General features: G+C 36.6%; 2 protein-coding genes across 7 annotated transcripts in view; one reads left to right on the forward strand and one right to left on the reverse strand.

Moving 5' to 3' along the window:
- CHRM5 (cholinergic receptor muscarinic 5) overlaps positions 1–26,812 on the reverse strand; it is a 62,764-nt gene that overhangs the window by 17,578 nt on the left and 18,374 nt on the right. The window contains exon 2 of one of the 6 annotated variants that reach the window (XM_027708792.1): positions 11,550–11,689. The exons of the other annotated variants lie outside the window; for them this stretch is intronic. The gene's annotated coding sequence lies outside the window, so the exon portion shown is untranslated. The remainder of the gene's footprint in view (positions 1–11,549; positions 11,690–26,812) is intronic. 6 annotated transcript variants of the gene reach the window in all.
- AVEN (apoptosis and caspase activation inhibitor) overlaps positions 1–26,812 on the forward strand; it is a 104,381-nt gene that overhangs the window by 6,631 nt on the left and 70,938 nt on the right. The window contains exon 2 of the mRNA XM_027708842.1: positions 16,045–16,225. Within this exon, the coding sequence (XP_027564643.1) occupies positions 16,045–16,225 (181 nt within the window). The remainder of the gene's footprint in view (positions 1–16,044; positions 16,226–26,812) is intronic.

Here is a 26,812-nt window from a genome sequence, read left to right on the forward strand (position 1 = left end):
CTCAGTTTCATAATCGGAGGATTTCAAGCCTGTGTGATTCAGTGTTCTATGGTAAGGCATAGAGGATGGTCCGTTTCTCACTGTTCTTTTTCATGTATGCAATTCCTCAGTACTTTTATGTGGCTATAGGGGGGTTGGAGTGGTTTATGAGTTCGTTTGTTTGTTTTATTTTTGTAAATAAGACTTTAACTCTTTGGCAGGTAGACTTAGTAATACATCTTGCTGGTAAAACTCATAAATCTTCTGGAGTGTGTAAGAAACTTGCCTCGAGCACCTATTTCTATTCCTGCTTCTCTTTTCCCTGAGGATAATTCTACAGTTACAGACTGTACATTCTCTCTCTTTAACCCTGGAATAGCCGGGATCTTTGCCTTGTAGAGAACTGAGTAAAGATTCTAGGCCACAGCTCTTCCTAGACAACTGCTCTGTCACTGACGTGTTATGAGGCCTTGAGCTTTTTCTGATTGCTTGCCAAATTAAGGTTTTTGGTGTTTTGGTTTGTTTGGTTTTGGTTTTGGTTTTGGTTTGAGGTTTTTTTCCCCCCAGTATTCTGTTTCAGGCTGTATTATTCACATTATGCCGCATTGCTGACTTTACTGGCCTATTATGTTCCCGTTAATTTGTAACAGATGCTCAAATGATCCAAACCTCCGTATTTCTTTTTCTTCCCCTTCAACCTCATTGTTAGCAAGGATGTTAAAACTCTCAGAATGTTTTTGTAGAGGTAAAATTAAAAAAATGAATTGTGCTAATGAGAAAAATTAGTTCCTTCAGTATTTTTGGCGTGTATCTTTGTCTTAGTTTGAGTTACTGTCAAGGAAGGGTTTTTTTGGTGCAAAATTGCCTTGTGAGTTACAGTTGAGTGTAATATTGGTGAACTCAAATTGGTTTCACTCCTGATGGAGTCACAGCTGAAGCTGTTGACCAGTTGAGTGCTGTCTGTAGCTCAACATCCACTGCAAAATGGATACAAAATTCTCCTGCAGTTATTGGTCTGTATGCACCTAAGTCTGGCAACCAGTGCAAACTGTAGCACGTAAAGGTGTAATAGGCACATAAAATCCTGGGATTGTAGTGTATCCCAACAGGTACAGCCCAGTCTTCCTTTACCTTATTGGTAGGTTGGATGTGTTTGCACTTTCAGAAAGTTCTAAGTGATTCTTAGAGCTTCCTCACAGTAGTGTAAAGTTCAGGGTCAGAGCATCGTGTGGTAGCTCTTACTTTTTAAAATTATACTCTAGATCAATGGCAAAATAAAATTACATTTTAACATCTTGGTTTTTTAAATATGGCATTAGGGCATTGAGGATCTTGGACAATGATTCTTCACTACCTTATGCTGTGCGTTGGATTTAGGGAAGCACATTCTTTAAGGCTATTTAGAAAAATATCTTTCAGAGGATTTCCCCCTCCACCCTCTTCCAAAAAAAGTTGAAGGTCAGTGAGGGAGGGGTGTCTGGGCTTCGAGTGGTGATCTCTAAAATGTCTGCAGTAATTTGCTTTCAAATTTGGTATACAAATAACAAAGGGGTTTTTTTCAGTGAATGCAAAGACAGATATTTGAAAACATCTGTGATAGTATACCACTCTGGTGTAGTTATAAAACAATTTAATGAAGATGGTTTAGATACGAAAAGACATCCTCTCAAGAGGCCGATACTCATAGAATAAACATGGAGATGTAATACACAGAAGTGGAGTTTTCATGAGCACAGGGTAAGTTTTGTTCTGTTCATATAGAATTATTTAAGCCTTGTTTAATGGTAGGCTTTTTACTGATGTTATGTGTAGATATGAGTCATGTTTTTTCTTCAGCTGTAAATAGGTGCGAACATAAGAACTCGGGATCTAGACTTTTTCTTTTGTTATTTGAGATTGGTATTCTGCAAGTGCAGTGATGCTTTTTGGAGAGGAAACTTTGGTTATACTCTTTATCTACAAGTTACGTATCGTAGAGGACGATAGTTCACACCAGTTCACAGTCACATAACTAATCTCTTTGAATTGCCCATAACACGTTTTAAAAATCAAGGCGAGAGAAATACTTTTTGCTATTCAAGGCATTAAAACAACTTCTAGAACCATACTTAGTGATCATTGGAGCGGTCATAATTTTATGTAGAAACTTCAAGAATAAGTCTCTTTCTTGTGTACTTCATGAGATGTTTTTCCCTTTAACTAGAGCACCATTCCTGTTAGGCAAAACATTGTTTTCAGAATAGGATGTCTCTCTTGGATAATTCTATCTTTCGCTAACGCAGAGTGATGAGTTCCAGTATCCAACATTTATGAAGCAGTCTTAGGATTTCATCCCTCTTTCAAAAATTCTCATCCTGTACAATAAAGACTAAAAGCTTTTTTCTTCATGCTACCTGCTCTCTCAGCTGCCCTTTCTGCTAATTAAGCTTCTCTTTAGCTTTGGTAGATCTTTCTAAAGGTCACCAGTAGAGCAAACTAGTGAAGAGGATTACTCTTTTCAGGGATATTTTTTTTCTTTTCATGAAAGAACCTTTGTTGAGGCTCTTCCTTCCTTAGTCTAAAGGAAAAAAAAAAAGCTTTAGCTTTTTTCTTTTTCCCTCAAGCTGAAAAAATGGTTTATAATAGAAACTTGAACTTTTACTGACAGAGCTCTGATGTCTAGGTGAGCAATAAAGAAATAAATTGTTCCTGTTTATGAGAAGCAATGCTGAAAACTCACTGAAGGCTTACTACAAATTCATCAATAGGTCACTATGCCAATATGAAAAGACTGTGAACATACAAACGTGTCACCTCATCTCCATTAATACTTTTATAGAAATAATTTTTAACTTACTATAGTATGTGTCATTGTAATGATGAAATAGATTTAGTGTTTAGCACTACTATTTAATTTTATTAATATTGTTGACAAATCAGAAAGTGCAATACACAAAATATTAAATATTAAGGTTTTTTTTTGGTCTCTGTATTTCATTAGGTGTGGTCTAGAAAAAAAATAGAGCATAAAACCAAAAGGATTTGCAAACATCTATACTGGCTTGTTTAAGCTGGCTGCCAAGAATTGCAATTAAGTGACTTACAAATGCTAATTTTCTGTTGAATAATTGGAAGGGGAAAAAAATCTTTTCTAAATTATGTGAAACCCTGAAGGAGAAGGTATAATGAAAAATAGTTTAATTATTTTCAGTGAGACAGCGAAACAGATTGATGAGTTTATCAATAATTGTTTATTTTCTTGCCTTATTGTATCCTTTATTAGCCACTGAAAATGCCATTTTGATGCAGAAAAAAAATCTAATAATAAGGTAATGTATTATTTTCAACTCTTTCTCAAAATATATAGCAGAATCATCTTTGCATCTACCAATTTGCGTTGGAAACAGCTTGTGCATAATGTTACAGAGCCATTAGCACTGATGCTTTTTTGTAAAAAGGGAGGCAGTGGACACAGAGCCTTTTTTGGATACAGAGAGTACACAATGAAAAAGTTTCAGTCTGCAATGAGTAATGAGGCAAAAGATTTGGAGAATGTGGAAAAAAGGAACAAGTTCAAACTGTGATGTTTTCTTCCCAGTTTCAAATACAAAGTGCAGTCAAGTTTGGTTTTTTTTCACCTCTCAGCTAAGTGACCTGCCATTGAACTTGAAATAGTTTTTCTCTGAATTTCCCTCAATTCCTTTTTTTCAGTCCCTTTGTGCTTTATGTAAAAACATGATATTGTCATAAAGAGAGCAAGAATGAAAGACAGAATGATGTGAAGTGTTACTTTTTTTTTTTTTCTTTTTTCTTTTGTGTGTGTGGTGATTAGGCATCTACAAGGCACACAGGCCACCAGCTTCTTGAGTTCTCCTACTTGGAGTGTCCAGGTGCAATACAAAGTAAAATAGGTCTGGCTGAGAAAACAGGTTAGATCTCACACTTCAGAGTATGTAGAGTCACTGTGTTCTCATGGAAAGTGGGAGATGCAACTTGAAATGCATTCGTGCAGAGAAGGGAATTGAACTTCTTTCCACTTTCTGGATAAAATACTTTAGTTCTGCGGTAGCTGAATAAATGTGGATTGTATTGATTTACACTGTCTCTTTGAGATACTTTGTTTTGGCAATCCCCTCTCTTATGCCCCAGTCCCCATCGATTCTCAGGTCATTTCAGGACAAACAGAACTATTTTTGCTGGTTAAAGTTTTATATTTCTGTCAAAGGTGTACTGCTTCGAGACCAAGTGCCTGTCACACTTTGGTGATTAAAAGTTCTGCTTCTGGCTTACCTGAGTCAAGACAATGTGATGTCTCTACATCTTTTATTTGTGTTATATTGATATTTTTATATATAAACAGAATCCACAAACATAGTCATCATTAATACTCAAACTGTAGTATAGCAGTTGGAGAACATGCTGCTCTGGGAACTATACTACTACTTATACCACCTTTGAGCTATACTACTGGAAAAGCTTGAAAATGGGCTGTGTGGTGTGTTGCTGCCTTTTGTTTTGGAGGAGCATCATAGAGACACATTGTCCATAATACAGCTGTATTTTAAATGACAGTGCATATGGATTCGACACTCTCACCTTTGGAGGCAAACCCACCACAAATCAGATGTTTGGCAGTAATTTGCTGCATAATGGGACAACACATTGCATGGTGCCCAAGAGAATTCCAGCTGATTTGTTCCTTTTTAGCTGAGTTTGTGCTAGGAAGGGGCTGACTTTTGTGAGGAAGTTGATAATGGAGGGTATAAGTGGCTGCTTTTTTTGCACCGCTCAGGTATACTGTCAGGGAAATGCTGCCTTGACTGTGAAGCAGGGATTGCAATGTCTTAAATTTGGAAGCATATCCTTGATGAATTACTGTTTTACTCATTTCCACTTTCCTCGCATCACTGATGTTGACTGGTTTGCAGGCATTTATGAAAATGGATCAGCCCATATGTTCCTCACATAATTGAAAAGACAGGGAGAAAGAAAGGGTTTGGTGTTTGTTTGTCAAGTGGGTAGTTAGTACTCTCTGTATGTTTTCTGGTTTTCCACCGTATAAAGAAAAATGTTAATTGTAGTATTGGTCTAAGAAATGCTGTTTAAAACCCTGGGCATCAAGGATAGTATCTTTTTGATATAGAATTGCTGTAAGTGTGGTTATTTTGTTAAGTGTGACTCAATTCTTTTTATAATTGGTGTCATTCAATATATCTGTATCCCGCCTGTTTTTTTTCTTGGTATGTGGTTTTTGCATTCAGCTTTATAGCTATGCATTTTGTTTGCCTGTCAGACAGTCTGCTTTTTATCCTTAGTGTCTTTTATATAACTTGTTCATTGATTTACTATATGACTGTCTGTTGGTCCTAAAAATTACCCGTTTTTGACCCTCCTTTCTGAAAATATTGTCAAACAAGGCAGTTAGTAACTCAAGTCTTACTGCTTCATCGTGCCACACCATAAATGTAATAATGCAACTTAATTTCAAGAATGCATAATGGCTGGATCTGACAATTTGTTGATAGAAGGGTAGTAGAGATGTGAGGTTTTTTGGTAGCATGTGAAATTATATTTATGAAATGGCAATATATTAGTAATGAGGGATGAAAATCTTAGGGGCTATGCTGCTTACAGTGTTGCAGACATAGTGAAAGGGAGGAGGAAAACAAAATGCTGTCCACTGGAATTTCTTTATATAGCATCTTTATAGGGTTTCATATTGATAGGGTGTCTCCTTTTGCAGCTTTAATTTTAATTATCTCAATATTTATTTGTTTGCAATATGCTATGATTATGTGATAGTTGATCTGAAAAAGTGACAGGTGTTGGAGGTTTTAATTTAAATTCAAGATAGAATTTCCCACCATGAACCAAACATCAGTACTTGTATATAGAACCTCTAAAATGATGCCTTACACAGTTTAGTGACTGTCTTAAAACCTTAACTGCAAAAGGGGACTAAAAGCAGTCGCAAATGGCAAATGTTCTGAAGTTTATGTTAAAAATTTTATCAATGAACATAAATATTTGTAGCAAAGCATTTTTTTTCTTAACTATGTGAGTTTGATGAAGAGCACCTCTATATCCACATGTCTTATGTGAAGCAGGAATAGTAATGGAGAATCTATAAGTCTTTAGTGGAAAGACAAAACAAAATTTACTTTAGAAAAGCTTAACATTGCAGGAAATTAAAGCCAAGGATATGGCTTACCCGTACACTGAGCCGGTCTAGCAGATAACTGTTGCCAGATAGGAAGGAAAGACCTACTTCCCAGTTCCCATGTTTTATGACATGCTTTCAGCCTATCTAATCATTATTTTTGCATGTCTGATTCTGCTGTGAACCGATAAAGGAACTTAAGCCAGCAGAAGGTTAGGAGTAGAAAAGAGAAGAAAATGATTGATTATGTTTCTGGCAGTTGGGGTATACAATTTCAGAGAATACTGTTGTTTGATGTCTTTCAGAATTTTTTCTTCTTTAATGCTATGCCAATTGAAAATAGAACAGTGTGAGTGAATATCACTAAGCTATTTTCATGTTTTGAAATCCATAGAAAAATAATGTCTTACTCCTATGTGCTTTCTCTTTTACCAAATAGATGCATTTAAAAACCCCCAAACTTTTAACTTGTTACTATATATTATCAAACATTTTTGAATCTGAAGATAAGGAATAGTTATGTTGTTATTGAAATGTAAGTTTTGGAGGACTCCTTTCATTTGTAATATAGCACAGCAAGAAATCTTTCGAGAGGTTGTTTCGGGAGGGTTGTTTGTTTATTTTTCTATTTTCGCTGTGGCAAAAAAATGGATCTGTTGAGAAACTTTGTCACATATTTCTCCTTGCATGAGAAACCCTGAAGCTTCTTCAACATGTTGGTTTTGATTCTTGGTAGAGTCCCTGGATTTGTGTTGGCTTTGTCCTAAAGCTGTGTGCTTGTAGGGGTTATTAAATAAACATTAGACTTTTCAGTATAGCTGAGGTCTTCTCTAAACCTTGCTCTGTAAAGCAACCTTTGTTCCAAGTTTTAGAAATAACCTTTGTGAGTTAGGATCAAGACTCGGTTTTGTCTCTGTTCTGCAGGTGGCTGCTTTGAATGAGCTTTTTACATAATTAGTCATGCTTTTACATCATCACTGATATGGTTGCAGAAGTACAAAGCCTTTCAGTATGTCTCAGTTTATATCAGATACCTTTATTGAGAGAGACTGTCTTACCCATTGACTCAGGAAGACCAGTAAAATAGCAATATCCTTCAAAAAGTCTCTTATTTAACTGTTGAGGTGGATATTTAGCCTCAATACACTTTGATTCCGTGATGTTACAGAATTCCTCGTGTGTTCTTTACAAGTTATTGTTAAAGGTGTTAATAAGACTGCCTTTGCAATTTTAGAAGTGCTAGAATAAAACAGCAAAATGAAATGCTAAGAATTAGGTATACTATTGGAGGTTTTCAAGCTGTGAGTGGACAAAGCTACAACCTGCCCAGTCTGATTTCAGTTTTGACCTTCTTTTGAGTAGGTGGTTGGACAAGATAACCTTTTGCAATCCCTTTCAGCTTGGATTAGTCTATAACACTTTGCCATTAACACATAAGAATTGAATCAATTTCAGGATACAGTCAATCTGTAGTGCAGCTCAGGGCACTTCTGCTTAGGAACAGCAGATTTGGTAAGAACAAATAACTTTCTCTAGAAGATTTCCTTAACCAATCTAGGATACTAAGTGTAATACAGCATTCACATATGTGGAGCCATATGTATGCCATATATAAAACTTCTGAGTTTTGCCAAATACAGTCTATACATAGGAACAATCGGTAATCTTACTGAAAATGCTATAACCTTTGTGACAATATACTTACTTTGTAAGGTTTTATTGAAACCTGTTATTTCTGTCAAGACAGAGGCTCCTATTTTGTTTGCACTCTTATTTTTGACTGATGTTTGGAAGAAAAAAAGTCAGCTTTCTAAAGTTACTTTAAATTTGAAAGTAATGAAGCTGCCAGGTTTTGTGCAGGTCCACATGACAATTTTGTATAAATTGCCTGAGTTGCATAGCTGCTGGTAACTTTCATATAATGATTTCCAGTGAATTAAAGAAAAAATATGGTTGGTTGTCTGTTGATGGAAATGCATTAGCTTGGCAAGTTTAGAAAATCAAAAGTCTCTTTATCTATAGACAGCAGCTGGACAAACTTCCTACAGACTCTTTGTTTGCAGCATGGCTCAGCCTTGGTGAAGGAAGGCAAAGCATTACTTCTACAGTTAATGCAACTTGTTGATTCTTTACTGAGTTTTGCAATTAGTACAGAATGAGTGCTGAATTTGTATCACAACATACCCCATCAAATATCCTTCAGTTTGGAGTTTTAATCTAAATGAGTGAAGTGAAATTTTAGCTAGTGGTTCTGTAGTTTGGGAAATTCTGTATCTAATGAGCAACGTCTTGAAATATGCAGTTTTTGCTTAACCAAGCCCCATGTCTTCGTAACGTACACTGCATGGTTATTAAGTTTAATTTATCTGAGAGTCAACAGGTTTCAAACGAGGTCTCTAAAAGTTGCAATACAAAACTTGAGCAGCGTGTATTAGATTTTGTCCCGTAAGGCACTCACTTGAAGGACCATGCAGCTAATTGTGTACTAGCAGGTCATGGAGGTATTTCTGAGAGGGCAGTGAAAAGTGAGCATCAGGACTTATGGATTGTTTTCTAGTTCTTTGAAAGGGAAGATAGTCTGCGATTTAAATCAGTAGTTGCAAACAAAATAACCAAGCTGTTTGCCTGTGGGTTTTTTTTTTTTTCACCTGTCTCAGTGAATCTAAGGGAGAAATTTAGCTCCTAATAGAAGCTCTAGTTCCAGTTCAGTGAGGTGTAAGATTTGTACAGAATATGGCTATAGCTTGTGGAAATATTAATAATGGTTTGTGAGAAAGGTGAAGTACAACTTGTAGTCCTGGTGCTTGATCATGTTATAACTCTACAGAGTACAAAGTATATTTTAAGAGGTGGGGGGTTTGTTCAAGTTAAACAGTAATGAGAAAATAGTCTTTTTCATTTAAAGTTTTTAATCCATTTCAATTATTTGTGTTTTCTAGATAGAATAAGCAAGAACTTTGAAGCAAAATAGTTTGGTGGACAAGATTGTTATTTTTACTTTTTCACTGTTGTTATGATCAGACATGTGAATATGATATCTCTTGAAAACAATGCACTACAGATAAGCTAACAGCTCAGTTTTTGGCAGCTGTTCCTGAGTGTTATTACAAAATATTCTTTTCTGTCTCTGAAAGAAGTGGTATCTTATGATATCACTGCGTTGGGAAAATCTTATTTTTCAGGGAAATTTACAAAGGTTATCTTTTGTTTACTTTTCTAAAATCTGGATTAAGAGTACTAAATAAGAATAGTTTATGAGATTGTATTTTGCTCTTACTTCATACTGCCCTTTTTATATTGTTCTAACTTGCTCATTTTTCTCAGTACAGAAATTTATCATTAATATTCCTAGGTAGACTGAACAATGTGTTGGCATACTTCATGGGATTTTCCCAGACAGCAGAGTTGTATGCAATATACTGACAGACATGTTTATCTTGTAAATTCACTTTTGCTATTACTTTAATTCTATTGTTGTTTTTGAAACAAGATTCGTCCTTGTCCATATAATTCTGAATTGCATTTCAAAATCTATCATTGAATTCCAGCTATCTGTCTAGGTAACTTCATGGAGTTCTGTATTATTTCTTGCGGATAAGGACATCTTGATTCTAAACACCTACAAACTTGCATCAGTATTGATAAAACTGCACTAGTATTTTGTCTTTTGTAAAATAATACCACTAATTTAAAAATGCAGTTCTGCTTTAATTTGCCATAGTTCTAAATATATTCTGTTTTTCTCTACCGTACAGTTCATATTTTAGAAAGTCCAAATGAATTTCCACCACAATAAACCAGATGATGTATTCCTTTGTCAAGTAATTACTTACAAGAAGAGAAGAGGGACATATGTCTAGGGGTTGTAATTAGGTAAATGTGTAAAATAGGAACAACTCTTTTAAAGGTTATTATACTATATATAACTATCTTAAGGTACAAGCCTATCAATCATAGTGATTATGTAAATTATGCCATCAGGGGATTCTCCTGTACCTTTCTGGATTTAAGTGTAAATAAAGTGCATTTAATGAACACTTTTGCTAAAAAAGGAAATATTTTTGAGATTGCATTGTATTTATAATGTGCTAAGATAATTCCTGGTGTAATCACATTTCTCCTGTTTGATTACACCATCAATAACTTTGAACTATTAAATTAAAAGCTAGTATGTCTTTCCAAGAGCAGTTTGAGTTATTAAAGTGTAACTGTAAGTCTTTCACATTTTCACTTTTGTCTGCCTAGAGGAACAGTTGATATCAGTAGTCAATACCAGCCAAACTGCCTTACTTATTGACATGCATACAAGCCTCCATATACAGACTTTTGTTCTGTGAAACAATTTAAAGTGTAGAGATTATGAACTCCTTTGTTGGTTAATTATATGTGGTTTTTTGACCCTGTGACTTACAAATTCTATCCGTAAAAATTTGACCTTACTATTTTAAATATAAATGAGAAAAAGATATGTGCCACTCATGATGCAGCAGATAGTCTATTCAACCCACAGGATATTTTCATTTTGTCTTGCTAGTCTTTTCCCCTGATGAGAAGAGAAATTGGGATTGATACAGATAAGCAGAAATGTCCTTGCACTTGACCATAGCTGTACAGCAGTTTCTAGGAAGGGAAGAGGGAATCAAGACAGAAGTTTACTCAAGGAATTGATATGTGCTGTTGCTTGTTATGAGAACAGCAAATGTAGGGAGTAGGCAGTGGTTATCACTGTCTGTGAACATGCAGTGTTCACATGTGGCAGTGGCTGGCTATTTATTGTGGACTCTGAGTGGGTATATAAGGTGTCTGGGGTATTGTAGGTAAGTGTCCCTAATAAAGAATGGAAAAGATTAAGGAAATATGAATGTGTTGGAATACTCAGAAGAGTAATACAGAGGTTAAGTAACAAAGGAAGAAAGTAGCATTTGATCAATGTAATTCTGAAGAGTTTCTAAAGATAATTTTGGAAGGCAGTGAAGGAGAGAAATAGCTATGCTCTTTCTAACAGATAAAAAAAGCTCAAACTGTGTTTTCATACATGCTGTAAAGTGACATTCTTGGCAAGAGAATTGAGAGATACTACAAAATAAATAACAGAAATCTAATAAATGCATGACACCTACATAATGGGGAAGGGCAGTTGGCCCGAGGTGAGGTAAGCTGAACATATGATGTTTATGTTACTGTAGGATATTCTAAGTACTGAAGTGTTCTGAATTTTTCTTACAGAGTTATCAGAATTGAACAGGAAAAGGGCTATAAGCCTTAGCTCCTGTGGCTTCCTAAGGGTAATAAATACAGTTTTAGAAAGTCTTAATGAAAACTCTGACTTTTAATGCACTTTCAGGGGTTTTTTTAAAGGGCTGTGAGCTCAACAATTCTTGTTGAATGCTTAGACATATATGCTTAACATGCTATGAGTGACTGCACTTACAGTGAGGAGCAGTTGAGTAATTGAAGGGGGATTTAAGAGGTCACTGTTGCACTTTCTCCACTGGATACTTCAGCCTTGGTTTGATCCGAACCACTCAGAGTTCCAGGGAAGTGCAGAAGGATGACCCCAGGGGAAATTACCTGTTCAGAACAATGTTTACTTCATTTTAACACCTTAATTCCTGAACTGTGTGCATCAACATGTTCTCATATGTAAGAAAAGTTGAATTAAAGACCACGTTTTCCAGTATTTTCTCAATACCATACAGTCTCTAAAGATGTAGGTAAAAATAGTGTACTAAAGTATCCTTTTGCTGTGGTAAATTGTAGATTGGGGTCATTTGTGCTATTCACTTAGCTTTTCTTTAGAAGAAAAGTGGAGTCATAAGCTCTGGTAAAGGATAAAAATGCGTTGTTTGGCAAAAGACTAAATCTTGCAAGTTCCTCTGAAAGGGAGCTTGGCTCTTTCACTGTTGTTTGAGCGCCATAGTGTTTAGGCAAAATACTGTGTATACTTTTTTTGTTCTTCTGATATGCAAAATAGTCTGAAAGTTTCCAGGTTTCATTTACCTGGGCTTTTGCACTTTCCCCACTTTCAAAATTTCAGTGCAATGTGCAAATGATAATGCACGTAATCCTACCTGAAACAGAGGCACAGCAGATAGATATTATACCTTCTTGTGGTATCATGGTGCGTTATAGCACTAAGCAATAATGTGTAGATATAGTTCAGTACTGTTTAAAGGCTTAAGTTTTTCCCTTACATAAGTAATACTGTTTTAAAGGTTATATTTGAGTTGGCTTCTAGAATTTGTTTCAGCTTGTATCATCTGTTATTTGAGGATGTGGCAGGAGGGCAGTTGTTTGATTTCATTAGGTGTAGGACAAATGTTTGCTCTGTACTGATTAAGACTCATTTTCAGTAGAGTGGGATGACCATGGTAGCAGTATATAGTGTAGCTGAATAGGCAGCTAAGAGGAAGGTAATTAAAGTGTATGCTTGTTTGTTTCTGAGGTTGTTACTTTAGATGGTAGCTGTCTCATGTGAGATGGTAGAAGCAAATTATTGTCTGAAGTTTCACTGATCAGAGTTTTATAATGTATTTGATAATTTTAAGGGTTAATACACATCTTTAAGTTGATTGAATGTTGAATATTCAAAAGTGATTGTTTGCAGTTTTATCTTGTAGCATGGCAGTGCATCATGTAAAATTTTCCATTAAATATTTATTGGAAATGAAGCAGATTTGTATTTGAAGTTTATTCGTTTCAACAGTAAGCCTCAGGACAGTACTTGGGCAACCAGGCTGCATAACTGCTATTAATGTTCCTGAGAATTTGTAGTTTATTTCTTGAAGTTAACTATTTTACTTCTAAGAAATGAAATTTCTTTGAGGTGCACTGTATAACATAGCTAATAACAGAATGTGGAAAAGAATTTAGTCCAGTTTAAGAGTAAACATTTGAAACCATATTAGTTTACTGGAAGCTTGTTAAAATAAGAAAGTGGTACTCCTGATTTGTTTATGTTGACAGCTGAAAATGGTGAATTCTTCAAACAGGTCTATAATAAGCAATTATAGATAGTGTCATAGTTGCCTAAGGTGATTGTGATCTTTTCTTAAAAACAAAAGTAAAGTGTAAAACTGATCTATGTGTGTAGCACTATTCTTGCTTTGTCTTGTGAATCCTATCAGCTCCAAGTTATTTTGAGCACTGAATTTCACTAGGTTTGCTGGATTATAGGAAATCATTCAATTCACAGAGAAGAACAGAAAAGAAGTTAAGTTTATTTTTATCTGGATGTAAGTGGATTTGGCCTTTGTGTAGAAATTATTGTTCTGCATCGGTTTCCAGTAATATAGTTGTGACTTCATCCACACAACCAACCGTTTATCCACAACACCCATCTATTTATCTGATGAATAGAAAGAAAAGAGAATTTGCCTAAAAATTGCACAGAACCAGTGAGAATGCACAGAATATTTTTCTTCTAGTCAGCTGTTTGACAACTGGGAGTATGTTTGTGTAATTATGACAGCTTTTAATCTCTTCAGTGATTTTACCATTCCTTCATGCTGTTCTTAACCAAATCTCTCAAACAATGCTGAAAGAAGCTTGCTTATGAAGTTTGGTGGATTATTTTTCTTGGGAAGTCATTGTTCTAGTTCTGATTTTGCTACTTTTATGATATTCTGGGTAGTCATTTTTAAGACATCAAACACAGGAGAATCCAAACTCTCACAATCACAGAATCGTGAAATCATTTAGATTGGAAAGACTCTTGAGATCATCAAGTCCAACTATTAACCAAACACTGCCAAGACCACCACTAAACCACGTCCCTAGGCCCCACATCTATACCTCTTTTAAATACCTCCAGGGATTATAGAATCATAAAACGTCTTGGGTTGGAAGGGACTGTTAAGAACATGAAGTTCCAACCCCCCATCATGGGCAGGGATACCACCCACTAGACCAGGTTGCTCAAAACCCTTCCCAGCCTGGCCTTGAACACTTCCAGGGATGGGGCAGCCACAGCTTCTCTGGGCAACCTCTTCCAGTGCCTCACTATCCTCTGGGTAAAGAATTTGTTCCTAACATCTAATATAAACCTACCCTTCTTCAGTTTAAAACTTGTCCTATCACTGTCTGCCCATGTAAAAAACAGTCTCCCTCTTTTTGATAAGCCCCCTTCAGGTATTGGAAGGCTGAAATAAGGTCTCCCTGGAGCCTCCTCTTCTCCAGGCTTAACAACCCCAGCTCTCTCAGCCTTTCCTCATAGGAGAGGTGCTTCAGCCCTCTGATCATCTTGGTGGCCCTTCTGTGGACCAGCTCCAACAGGTACATGTCATTCTTATGCTGAGGACTCCAGAGCTTCTTTGCAATGGATTTCTGAAATCAGTTTAAAACGTGCTGCATTGCTCTGCATCCTTTCTGTGAAAGTAACTTGTTGATTCTAAAACAAATTAGACAAGTGATAGTGATTTGTTCCTGATAGTGGCTTTGTGCAGTTGTTTTCACCGGGTTGTTCAATGTTGTACCAGTATGAACATTCGCAGTGCATGCTTAAAAACCCCAAACCCTAATGTAGTTTTGGAAACACAGTAACTACTAGAGATTTGTTAATGTTTCTGCACAAGATGTTGCAGCTTTTCACTTACAGGGGCCTTGTTTAAACATAAATGGTTTCTTTTCACATTTATTTCAGGATTACATTTGGTTTAAACTATAAAAGCCAAAGTTCTCCTTAAAGCCAGTATCTGATGGGAAGCTGTAAGGGTGTTTTGGCTTATGGGTATATAGTGACTTACTGAAAGGTTTCTTGCTTTTGAAATTAGTTTACACTGAATGGAGATGACTTTAAACTTTACAGTAGTGTAGATTAACTTGGAATTTCGCTGTTCTTGACATGAAGAACGTACTTATTGTTGGGACAGCAAAATTTAATCCTATGGCTTCAATACACTCTGGTTTGAAAGGAGAGATGGAGTAAAGAGAGAAAAGAGAGTGGAGCTGTCAGCAGGAATGTTTGGGAGCCACCCTGGTGGGAACCTCTTTCTCAGCTCCTTTACTCCAGCTCTTCAGAACTTTTTAAGCCTTTGCAGAAAATATCTTGTACAGAACTTTTCTGATTGGTCTCAATTGTCTTCTTGCTTGTTGAGTGCTCCTTCCTCCAGGAAGCAAATATTTCTGCTTCAGAACTAACTTTTATTCGAGCTAAACCCCCAGCTCTGGGAGAACTGCATATATAGAGGGTTCAAAATGGGAGAGTTTTCAACAGCTGTTGAGTACTTGTGGCAAATGCCTATTTCACTTGTATTTTAAGTTGACTCTGCAATGAATTCTCTTTTTGACCCTAGAGCTTTTTAAGAGGTTAGGCTAGTAACTTGACTGCTAGCCTATTTAATTTTTTCATGTCTATTTCCATTAAATGACTTTCATGAAGGAAATTAATTTGATTAATTATTCCATATTACTTGATGTAAGACACTGTAGTTGGTTATTATGGAAATTCTTCTGTACAGAACCATTCCCAAGATTTTTCTCTACAGAATTTGTTATCTTTTCCTGTTCTGCTCTATAATCATCAGCTTTTTCAGTTATCATCTATATCACTGCAACACTTGGACAGAGATACTGGGATTAAATTCTTAGTTCCACTCCCTACCCATTACCAGTTTTAGGAAGGAAGCTATACATTATGGGTTTCCAGAATGGGAGGGAAAGCAGTGGAACTGGCATCAGTGTGACTGCTTGAGCCCTGTAAGAGCTGGAGCTTCACTAGGTGCTTTTAATTACATACACTATTTATGAATTACCTATACTTCAGGAAGATAGTAGCACCTGATCTAAAATGTTGATGGGGATCCAGGTAAATTTATCTTTCTGGGTTTTATTGCAGTGGTTGGAGTTGTTTGTATGAATGATAGTTTAAATACAGAACAAACTGCTGTTGAGTTGCAATGGCTTAGCTGTCCATTTAAATGTCACAGGTAGCGGAGGATGATGATACCGAATCACGACAGGAAGAAGAGAAGGAAGAATTGAAATGCTATTCAAGAAGAAAGTTATTTTCCAACTGGAACCGTTATGAAGATACAGAAAAAGAGGAACAGAATGAACGTGGGGAGTCACAGAGAGGAACTGACTTCAGTGTTTTGCTTAGCTCAGCAGGTAGGCATTTTCCAGTCTATAGGGTTTTTTTAGTTTTGCATTTTGAAACATTACTACTTTTCTGGCTCTTGTCCTTGATGATGAAACAGGACCCTAGAATACTATTCTTATCTGTCCAGCAAGTCTGCCATCTATGTATTTAGGAGTGTTCAAAGTCTTCATGGGAGCAGTCTTATAGCATCCAGGCTGCACTGAACTGTGACAGATGGGAAGTAAAAGGGGACTTCTGGCTGCATTTATAGCCTTCTTGTGAAAATATGGGTCTGAGTGTGTGTAGCATCCAGTAACATTGAACTTATTCCTCCTGATGATAAATTTTTTGCTGATCTTGGTCATTGGGTTGCTTTCCAGTAAACAAAAAAGGTTGCTGGTATGACTTAACACAGCAAACAGTCAGGCAGCTGCTTGCTGTTGTTTGTTTTGGCAGAGATTTGTAAACAGCGCTGTACAGATGTATGCATGAATAGCAAGTGTTACTCTCCTCGGAAAGTAAAGATCAGTTGTTTTCCCCTCTTTAAAGGAGATAATAAATGAGGAGGTGGAGGGACAGGTTGTACTAGATCCTGGGGGTTTTTGGCTATACATGAATAGTATAGACAGTTACACAAAAAACAATTACCTAAAATTATTTTAGTAAGTAAGATGTGTCATTATGTTGGAATAACATTCAGTAGAAAGCTGCAAACAAATGTATCATGGGGGGTTTTTTTAGCACCTTGGAAGCTCTGAAATCTCCAAATCTAAATAACTGGATTTTTCAGCCACAGCTTGGTGGGGTAAGTTACAAGTTAGCTACAGTAAAGAAACAAAGACCAGAGCTTCCTTTCTTTGTTCAAGAATCAATTTCTGAAGTTCTGTTTCAATGGACGTTGTGAAGTTGGGCCTAATCTGTCAGTTTTTAATCATAGGATTGTGAAATGTGTATTGACTTCTTGGAATGGTCTGTTGCATGGTAAACTGTGTTGGAGTCAAGATGCACAGTACAGACCTCAGAACTGTGTAGGTAACCAAGGAAAGTAGATACTGCAATTCAGAACTGCTTAAATCAAGAGACCTACCCTGAGCTGCATGTATCCATGGTTCAGCTTTCTAAAACAAACTTTATTAACTCTGAAGTTAGCCTTCAGAATGTCTTTAAAATGTTCTGAAGAACAGTACTTTCGAACTGAGGCTGCAACAAAATAGTATTTAGCTCTACTAATTTGTATTTTTGGTGAGTTGTACTTCAGTATAGTTATTGCCAACCTATTTATTTTACTCTTTAGGTTCTTTCAATGCCTCAAATTAAAATCTTGTTAGTATTCATATATTCATTCTGTGTATTAATTCTAAATCTTTGATTTAGAGAGTGCTTTACTTTATTTTAAGATATATTGTGACTGTTGTCTTACAATAAAATAAATTTATAAGAAACAGCAAATAAAGTACTTTCTTTCAGAGGAAGAAAAAAGTACCTTCTAAATAATAGTGCAGATTTCTTGGAGTCAAAAAGCAGTATATGTTGGCAGGGTTGTTTTTATGGTTTTTTTGACATATGTATGAAAACTGAGACTACAGACATCTTTATTTATAGTGATCTGAGAAGAAGCTTGCACCTGTGCTTTATTTGATAATTGCTGCTATTAGTATATTTCTGTTTAGCATTCTGAAGTTGCAAAATGGATCCAATTAATTGCAACAAGCAGTTAGGGAGTACTGGAGAGGGAATGGAGTTAAATTTCTTTTTTCCAGTAATACAAAAGCTTAGAAAAGTCTTAGTTTTGTGATTTACTATTGATACACAACAACGTAATTAATGCAGCCAGCTAAGGATTCTTTGGCAAAAGCTCAGATTGAAAACCTGTTCTCCTATGTAACATTTAGGTTCCATAATATTGAATGCAGGATCTTGAAGGGAGTGTCATCCTTCAAGATAAAACTTGGATTTATTCCCAGAAAATATCCTGTTAATTGAATGAGAAAGCATAGAAAAAAAGAGTTTGGCATAATGTAATAAAGACAGAATATTAATTCTAGTAGACAAACTTAAATGGAGGAATTCCTGATGTCCAAGGAATTAAAACGCCCTGATTGTTTAATATGCTGCAAATATTTGTTTAATATCCTGTAAAAGTGCTTCTAGGTGTAATTTTCTAGTTAAAAGCAACCTAAAAATAGCAAAATGAGATGCTCTGTGATATGGGTGTCAGGTTAATAATTAGCAGGATTAGAGCTTTAAATTTAGTACATGAACATTACTGTTGCTTGATTTAAGAAAGGAACAAAGTTATGGCTTCTTACATGGTATTTTTATCAGTATTAGTGGAAAGTGGGATATTTTTTCTGAGGAGGAGAAAGAAGTTTGCAGATACTTGCAGAGGATGTTAAGTCTTTAGGGTGTTTTGTTTTACGTTTTTTAATAGCTTCTGAAGACAAACACTTTTTTTAGGTTTTTGCCTATACTTCCAGCTTTTCCCTGCCTCAAGCCAGTCTCTAGTGCAGCACTGATTCTGTCTTTTCAATCAGATATTTAGACCTGACTAGTCCCAGACCGTCTCTTGATTGCATGCTGTCTCTTTGCTGCCAGCCCTTGCCTGCCTACAAATTCTTCTCACTTTCCCTTGCTTCTGCTGTTTTTTCATCTTGTCTGATTCCTGTTGGTGGGTCTTTTTTCAGTCTTTTGTTGTGAGCCATCTCCTTTCCACATACTTTATTAAAATCCAACTCAGTCAGATTGTGTCAGAGACAGAATATCTGTCCCTCATTCTATCCAGTCCTGATGATCCCTAGGTCTGCATTGTTCTGCTTGGCATTGCTCATTTTGATTTAATCCACTACCCCATTTTACATTCCTCTTAGTTCTTTCATTGTCTAGTCAATCCCAGTTTATTCTTTCAAGCGTCCAGTTCTGGTCTCCACTACAAGCTGTTTCTTCCATTTTTCCTCCACTCTAAATTCTCCTTAGTTACCCAACAATGTGAAGTGACAGGCCACTGTTTCCAACTGTGTTAGGGATATCAGCATAGTTGAGGCTGCAGAAATATGCAAGGTGACACTTTGTGTTCAGTGTTTTACCTAATGCTTGTTAAATGCAAACTTGACCCTGAGATTAGCTCAGTTGGTTAGAGCCTGGTGCTAATAATGCCAATGCTGTGTGTTCAATCCCTGGATGGGCCAACTCATCAAAGAGTTGGACTTGAAGATCCTTGTGGGTCCCTTCCAACTCAGAATATTCTGTGATTCTTTTACAGTGAAAATCTGACTCTTCACTCATAACTAGAGGTTAGAGAAAACTTAATTCAGTTGCCTTGCACATTCAGATGACATACAGAAGGCCACTGAGGGTGTTTGGCGATTGGTTGTTAAGCTCCAGCAGACCTTGCAAAAAATAGGTACAAACTCTGATTTCTAGAAGCTTGTACCTTGGCTAAGTCAGGTCATATTTTCACAAAAAGAGCACAGTGTACCTCTTTCATAAAAAAGCATTGTCCGGTCTGACTTCAAGTTACCGATTCAGGGCAGGAAGGTGGTTGCAGTCTCTCAGGTTCTTTCACAGTAGAAAAATGTTCCAGCCATTCTCTGGGTTCCTTTAAAAGGTAGTGCTTAGGGGAGGAAAAAGGAAAAGCTACCTGAAGCAAACAGTAGACATGGAAAATTTCATACTGAGTAGTTCAAATGCAGCTGAAAATAGTCTTAAGTAAGAACTTCCAGGAGGCTTTGGTAACAGCTGATGTCACTAACCTGATAGAGCTTCTTTCTTAGGGCTTATTATATTTGTGTGTAAAGTAGGGTGATAAGTTTTTAAGTATGTTTCATTCCTTTTTTTTAGCATTTTATAATTTATTTATTTTTAATTAACCTTAAATATAGCAAAACAAACTTTTCTGTATTGCTTTTAATGTCTAGCTGATATAGAATACGAGTCCATTGTGGAGCCTTCAGGGAATATGTCTTGAATCAATTTAGTAAAAATGCTGTTGAAGCGTAAAGAACAAGAGAAGTGGAAGTGATAGGATAACCTTACTTTGCTACCAGAATCCTGCCATGTTTGAAGAGCTGCCCTCATTTTTTGACAGATGAGGGTTAAGTGACCCACAATAGACTTAACTTGTTTATTAGGTTTTTGTCCCTGAATAGATACTTTAGGTTTAAAAATATATTTTTAAAATCTCATTGTAGAGCTGATTAAAATATATCCAGGGACTTGATCACTTTTCTTTAAATGTGGTAGGCATTAAGAGTACCACAGCCAAAAATTGCCAACATACATGCCTTAATAATAATGTGCTGAATTGCAAATATTATGATTATGAAGATGAAAAAATGTAATTATGGACATGAATTTTTTTCCCATTTGGTTTTTTAGGCCATGGCTGAATAATTCTGATACCTTAAAGGGTAAGAAAAGAAATGCTGTGTAGTTCAAATAAAACAGGCAGAATGGTTTTGAATACATATCTAGAATACATATAATTTCTGTAGGTACCGAGCCCTTGAATTCAATAAAAAACATGGAACAAAAATCAAAAGAGCAGTTACTGGAGCGTAATAGTAATGAACAATAAGTATAGGAATGATGAAGTAGCAGTAATATTCCCTTCCCTAAAACCCTATTGTTTTGTGTTTTTAACCTCTTGCTTTTGGGTCTCTGTTTAATTTTGATGTCTCTCTTGTAATATATTGCTGCGTTTTTTGTCATTTGCATTGTAAATATATAGCTGAGAATTAAAAGTATACAGAAGATGTTTCACTGTCTTAGAAAACCTGAACACATAAACTTGTAAAGCAAGGCTTATGTTAAAGACAGGTTTTCCTTAAACTTTTCTATCTTACGTATATACTGACAGAGATTTGGGGGAAAAAAAGTAGAGTGAAGAGTAAGACAGTTTTCTTGTTTCTTATTTTTAATGGTAATTCTGCTCAAACAAAAAGAATGGCAATAGCAGGGCGTGGTTCAGATGCTAAGAAAGAATACTTTGAGTTTTAAAATTCTAGAGAATAGCTGAAAATCAGTGTTTTTTACAGAAATGCCTAACTTATTGTTGCTTTGGATTACTGTATGTATTGGGGTTCCACTTTTCAGTGGTATTTGTTTGCCAACTTCTACTACTTTTTATTTGGTTAGAAATTCAACTGATGCAAAACTTCATGTTCTTGCTGTTCATCAGGTGACATGAGCTCCATGTAGAACAGAGCAGTATTGCTTACTTCTTATTACTTATCAACACCTTTAAGGTATTAGTACCAGATTACTGATCTTGAAAGATGATTACACTTTTGCACTAAGGGTTGGTAACAGAGAGTGTTCCTAGTTTATGCACTCCTGAACTAAATGGGTATGGGGATGTGCTTTACTTGCATCTTTTCTCATGTTCTCCATTTTTTACTACTTCATTCTCCATTTTTTACTACTTCATTCCCTAAACGTTCTCTGAGTTTCCATGCCATGCTCTCCTATCCTCCTTCTCCTTCTAGCCGCATTCCAGCACATTAGAACTTTCCTTTTCTTTTTGAAATAACATTTCCCATCTGTGGAGGCTTTTAATCCAAGTGGTCTCACTTCCACTTGCACATGTTTTAGTTGCAACAGTTATGCCCGGGGCAGTCTGCAACTTTGGACTTGTTAATAGACCTGAGAGATACTGCTGGTTTACATACCTGTAGGTATCTGAAATCAACAAAAACGCAGTCTCTTCCCTACTCCCTTTCTTCTCAAACAAACAGAAAAAACCCTTCCACAGTAAAGATTTGCAGTAAAATCACAGGCCTAGGCGTCAGTGGAAGCCAGTTCTCCATCTGCTCAGTGCTTCCTCCTGAACTGTTCCTAACGTTACAGAAATTCATCTTTTTTTTTTTTTCCCCTAATCAGACAAGCCAAGCTGTCCTTTTTTTTTTTTCGGTCTGGACTAGAAATAGTGGGTGCCAGATTTTAAGTTTTAATTACATTTTCTTGATAAATGTGTTTTCCTGTAATAGGTAATCTGTACTCATTATATATGCTTTCATATCTGCGCCTTTTTCCCTCCTAAGTTTTATCTAAAATGTAACCAAAACTGTGATTGAAGTGGAGAAGTATAATGTGACTCCATGATTTGAATGCATATAAGTGTAGGATAACGTCTTCATTCTGATATCTTAGAACTATGTGGCTATATGTGTGTCAGTGATAGTACTGCATAACTAATGGTAAGTAATAAAAGAAAAATCTGAAAGTTTTCAGTGTTCAGAGAAATTTGTATGCTTTATGATATAGAACTGAATAGAGTAAGATTCGCAGACTAAAGGGGTTAAATTTTCTTCCTAATAAAATCAGTGCAGTAAGCTTTTCCATAATCTTTAAATTTTTCACATCTTGAGTGCACTCATTTATTTGTGAAGTTCCAGATTTCTGGATTTAAAGTTTTCTGACCAACATCCTTCTCTAACATTGCGTCTTAATCTTTTGCTGCTTCTATATATTAATGTTATTTCTGCTGAATTGTGTTGAAGTGTGTTTTGGTTATGAAATCACAAATCATTAAGTTTAAATGTGGAGCAATTATTCCTTATTCCTGTCTTGCTGTTGTCATGTCCACTACTTGATATTTGTAGGCTTGAGAGGTAGATAACAATGTCTATTCACCTGATTCACTGTTTCTTCTGTGTAATAATGTCCTTTGTTTTTATAGTGCCCCTTAAACTGTTCTGTCTGACTAGGCCTCCTGTTGGTCATCACAGTCTCTGCTTATCTCTGACATTTCTGCCACTGAAATCCCCTAACCAAAACTGAATTACTCTGACTCTTGTACTCAGATGGTACATTTCATATTCCAGTATTCATTTTTAAAATTCAGTATGTTATTGCCACTATGTTCCTGTTCCCTTACACCTATTTTTACTACTTTTTATTTATTTTCTGCCATTCCCCCTGTCTTGGAATTTTCGTTTTATTACAGGAACTTTGTGATTTTCTTTGTTGCTATATATTACTTTTAATTGATATGAATTTTTTTCTCTTGAATTATTTTTTATACTTTTGATTCGGAAACACTGTTAAATCACCTGAATTGGACTATAAACTTTTTCAAGCAGAGACTTTTTTTTGCTTGTTGGTAAAGTATTGGTTCCTTTTCAATTATGACATTATTAGGTATCACTTCTGTGGTAATATGAAATGGTGTTGATTGATTTGGAGGAGCTGTATTTGTTTTAATTGTAATACTTTTGCTCCATTTCTCAGCAGCTTACATTTGAGAAAGAAATAAGAAGAAATGTTACAAAGTTATACGATCAGAATATTTTGGTTATGGTGTATTGGGTTTCTGTGGCCAGGTTTTGGTAGCGAAGGGGTTACAGTAGTGGCTTCTTTTAGAAGCTGCCAGAAGCTTCCCCCATGTCTGACAGAGGCAATTTCAGCCGTCTCCAGGACAGACCCACCCCTGGCCAAGGCTGAGTCAATCAGGAATGATAGTAATGCCTCTGTGATAACATATTTAAGAAGGAAAAAGAAAGTTATTGCAGAGATAAAAATTGCAGCCAGAGAATAGCAGAGTGAGAACATATAAACAGCTCTGCAGACACCAAGATCAGTGGAGAAGGAGGGACAGGAGGTGCTCCAGGTGCCAGAGCTGAGGTTCCCCTGCAGCCCGTGGTGCAGACCATGGTGAGGCAGCTGTGCCCCTGCAGCCCACAGAGGACCACGAGGGCACAGAGATCCACCTGCAACCCCTGGAGGAGACCTATGCCAGAGCAGGTGGATGCCCAAAGGAGGCTGTGACCCTGTGGGAGGCCTGTGCTGGAGCAGGGTCCTGTCAGGGACCTGGTGACCCACAGAGAGAGTAGCTCATGCTGTAGCAGGTTTCCTGATAGGATTTGTGGCCCTGTGGGGGACGCACGCTGGAGCAGCCTGTGCCTGAAGGACTGCACCCCATGGAAAAGTGACCCACGTTGCAGCAGTTTGTGAAGAATTGTTTCCCGTGGGATGGACGCATGCTGGAGAGGTTCATAGAGGACTGTCTCCCGTGGGAAGGACCCCACACTGGAGCAGGGGCAGAACTCCTCTCTGAGCAGTGGCAGAAACAACCTGTGAAGAACTGACTGTAACCCCCATTCCCTGTGTCCCAGAGCCACTGGGAGGAGGAGGAGGTAGAACTCGGGAAGGAGTGAGAGGTGAGGAGAAGGTCTTTTTAAGATTTATTTTACTTCTCATTCTCCTACTCTGATTCTGTTAGTAATAAATTCAATTAATATCCCCATTTCGAGTCTATTTTGCCTGAGACAGTATCAGTGAGTGATCTCTCTCTGTCCTTATCTCAACTCATGGACCCTTTGTCATATTTTCTCTCCTCTGTCCAGCCAGGGTCAACCCACTACATATGGTAAGGATGATCAGAATATCAGATGTAGCAGATTGGTTTAATTGTAGAAACCAAACTTCATTTGTTGTTCTGTTTCTCATAAGGATACATTTTTTCCAAATATCAGTTAACAAACAACATAGCTGTGATGGCAATGCTTCCTTGTTCATTGATGAATGCTCCAAAGCAGTGTTTTGATCAGATTGCATCTCTCAGAAGAGACTGAGAGACCTATTCTTCTAGCAAAATTCTCAGAAATTTGTTTGCAGGGAGCAATGCTATTTCTAAACATGGGTTTTGGAGTGAAAGAAGGGCTGTGAAGTAGATAGTGCTCTAAAGGGAACGGAGTGCCTGTTTCTTCCTTAATCTTGGCTGCAGCTTCTCCTTTCTTCTTATCCCATCTGTGGTCCTGAAATTTCTCCTCAAATCTTCTGCTGGTGGTTTGGACTCTCTTTTAATACTTTTGGAGTCACAGCTATTCATTTTGAGGTGATTCTTTCCTTGATCTCATCCTGTTGCTCAAGAATTTCCAGTTCCTACATCCAACTTCTAGTCTAGGCTTTTTTTTGATCCTTCTCCTGCCTCATATTTTTCTACCCGTCTAAATCACATGTTAGCTCCTCATCTAGTCTATGTTCTCTTGCCTGTTGTTCACTCTCAACTCATCAGGGAAGTGGCGTCTTTGGCATTTCTGGGTGCTATATAGGAAGATGGCTCTTTTGAGCATTTAAAAGATTTGGGTTTTTTCTGAAACAGCTTATTTTTTGTCTAGATTTGAGTAATTTTCTTGAAGAATGTCAAAGGCATATTGAGATTTGCCAAAGTTTTTGTTTCAAAACAAGAGTTGTGTTAACTATTCCACTCTCAAGGGAACTCTTATATCCTATTGTCCTTTCTTGCAAATCAAACCCTCTGCATGTGTTAACTTGTGAACTAAAAACTCTTTTAATACAAAGCATGTTTGAGGGTCAGAATAGGGTACAAGTGGGGAAGAATTATATTTTCTTTGGTTCTGACTCATTTTCAACCTTTACTGGAATGTGAATCAGATGACCTTCCTTTGACAGTACACACTCATCATCTCAGTTTATAAAGCGTGGTATTTCTGAATCTGTTGCGGATAATTTGGATTGTGAAACTGATTGTACTCTCTCTACTTTTTATACTGTTGATTGAAAACAGCCTGTGATAGTGTTTTTTTCCTTGAGTATATGCATGTGCTTCAATATGCAGAAAATGTGTCACTGAAACGTGTGTATCACAAAATGTGAGGGGCAAGGTGGAAGAACTAATTCAAGGTGGAATGCTTTAATACGATGATATAATTCTACTGATTTTTGTGTCAAAAAGGCTCGATAGGCTATAATTGCAGATATTTGTAGCAAAGAAATTTTCATTTGAGACACTTGGTTAACTTATTGCTGGGAAAATGCTGGCAGAATGGAAGTTTTGGAAAGTCAAATATTTTAAACTGACAGTTCAGTGGTAATGGGAGCTAATCTGAGTTAGATTTTTCTGAGTAAATAAAGTGCTATGGGTGCAAGAGTAATAGTCCCAGAGAGAAAGTCTATACAATTTTTACTGTTCAGGAAAAGATATTCTGTTTGTAGTGTTCCATCACCCTTCCAATGCCCAAGAAAGTGTACCGAAGTGGTTATAATGGAAAACAGTGCTTTTGCCCTGACTTCTTTACTGATGGAGCCTTGTTAGAGTTGGTTGGGTTTTTCTTCTATGTGTACTTAATGTTTCTAAAGTTGTTAGAAGATAGATTTCAGCAGGACAAAATTTGAAGTTGCTTTATATTTTGCTTCTGCCCCTGATAATAAATTATGATTGCCTCCTGTCTTCTGGAGAAAAGAGTTTGAAAGACAGTTCAGTGATATTATGGTTTTGGCCCATCACCAGATATGGATCTAGTTGCCTGATTTGACTGCATGAATGGTGCAAAAGAGTTGGCAGGAACATGAAATGGAACAGCTGGTGAGAAGGGAAAGATCTTGCGGAATCAGGGAAATACAAGAATTGCTATTAGTAATAGTAAGGGAAGAAGCAAGAGCTCTCTTTTTGGTGGTAGCATGCATGTGTATTGGATTAAATTGGATTAAATCCGGATGCCTACTTCTGATTTATTTTAAGAATATTGTCAACAAGTAAATTTTCTAATGCAAATAAGGGACTACATTTTCTCTTGCTTTAAATTATTTTTTTTTTGTAACTCCACATGATTCTGTCTCCCCCTTCCTTTATCTTTTTTCTGTTGTTCATTTCATAA

The sequence above is a fragment of the Neopelma chrysocephalum genome, unplaced genomic scaffold (assembly GCF_003984885.1).
Source record: "Neopelma chrysocephalum unplaced genomic scaffold, ASM398488v2 Primary Assembly neopelma1_24, whole genome shotgun sequence".
NCBI lineage: Eukaryota > Metazoa > Chordata > Aves > Passeriformes > Pipridae > Neopelma > Neopelma chrysocephalum.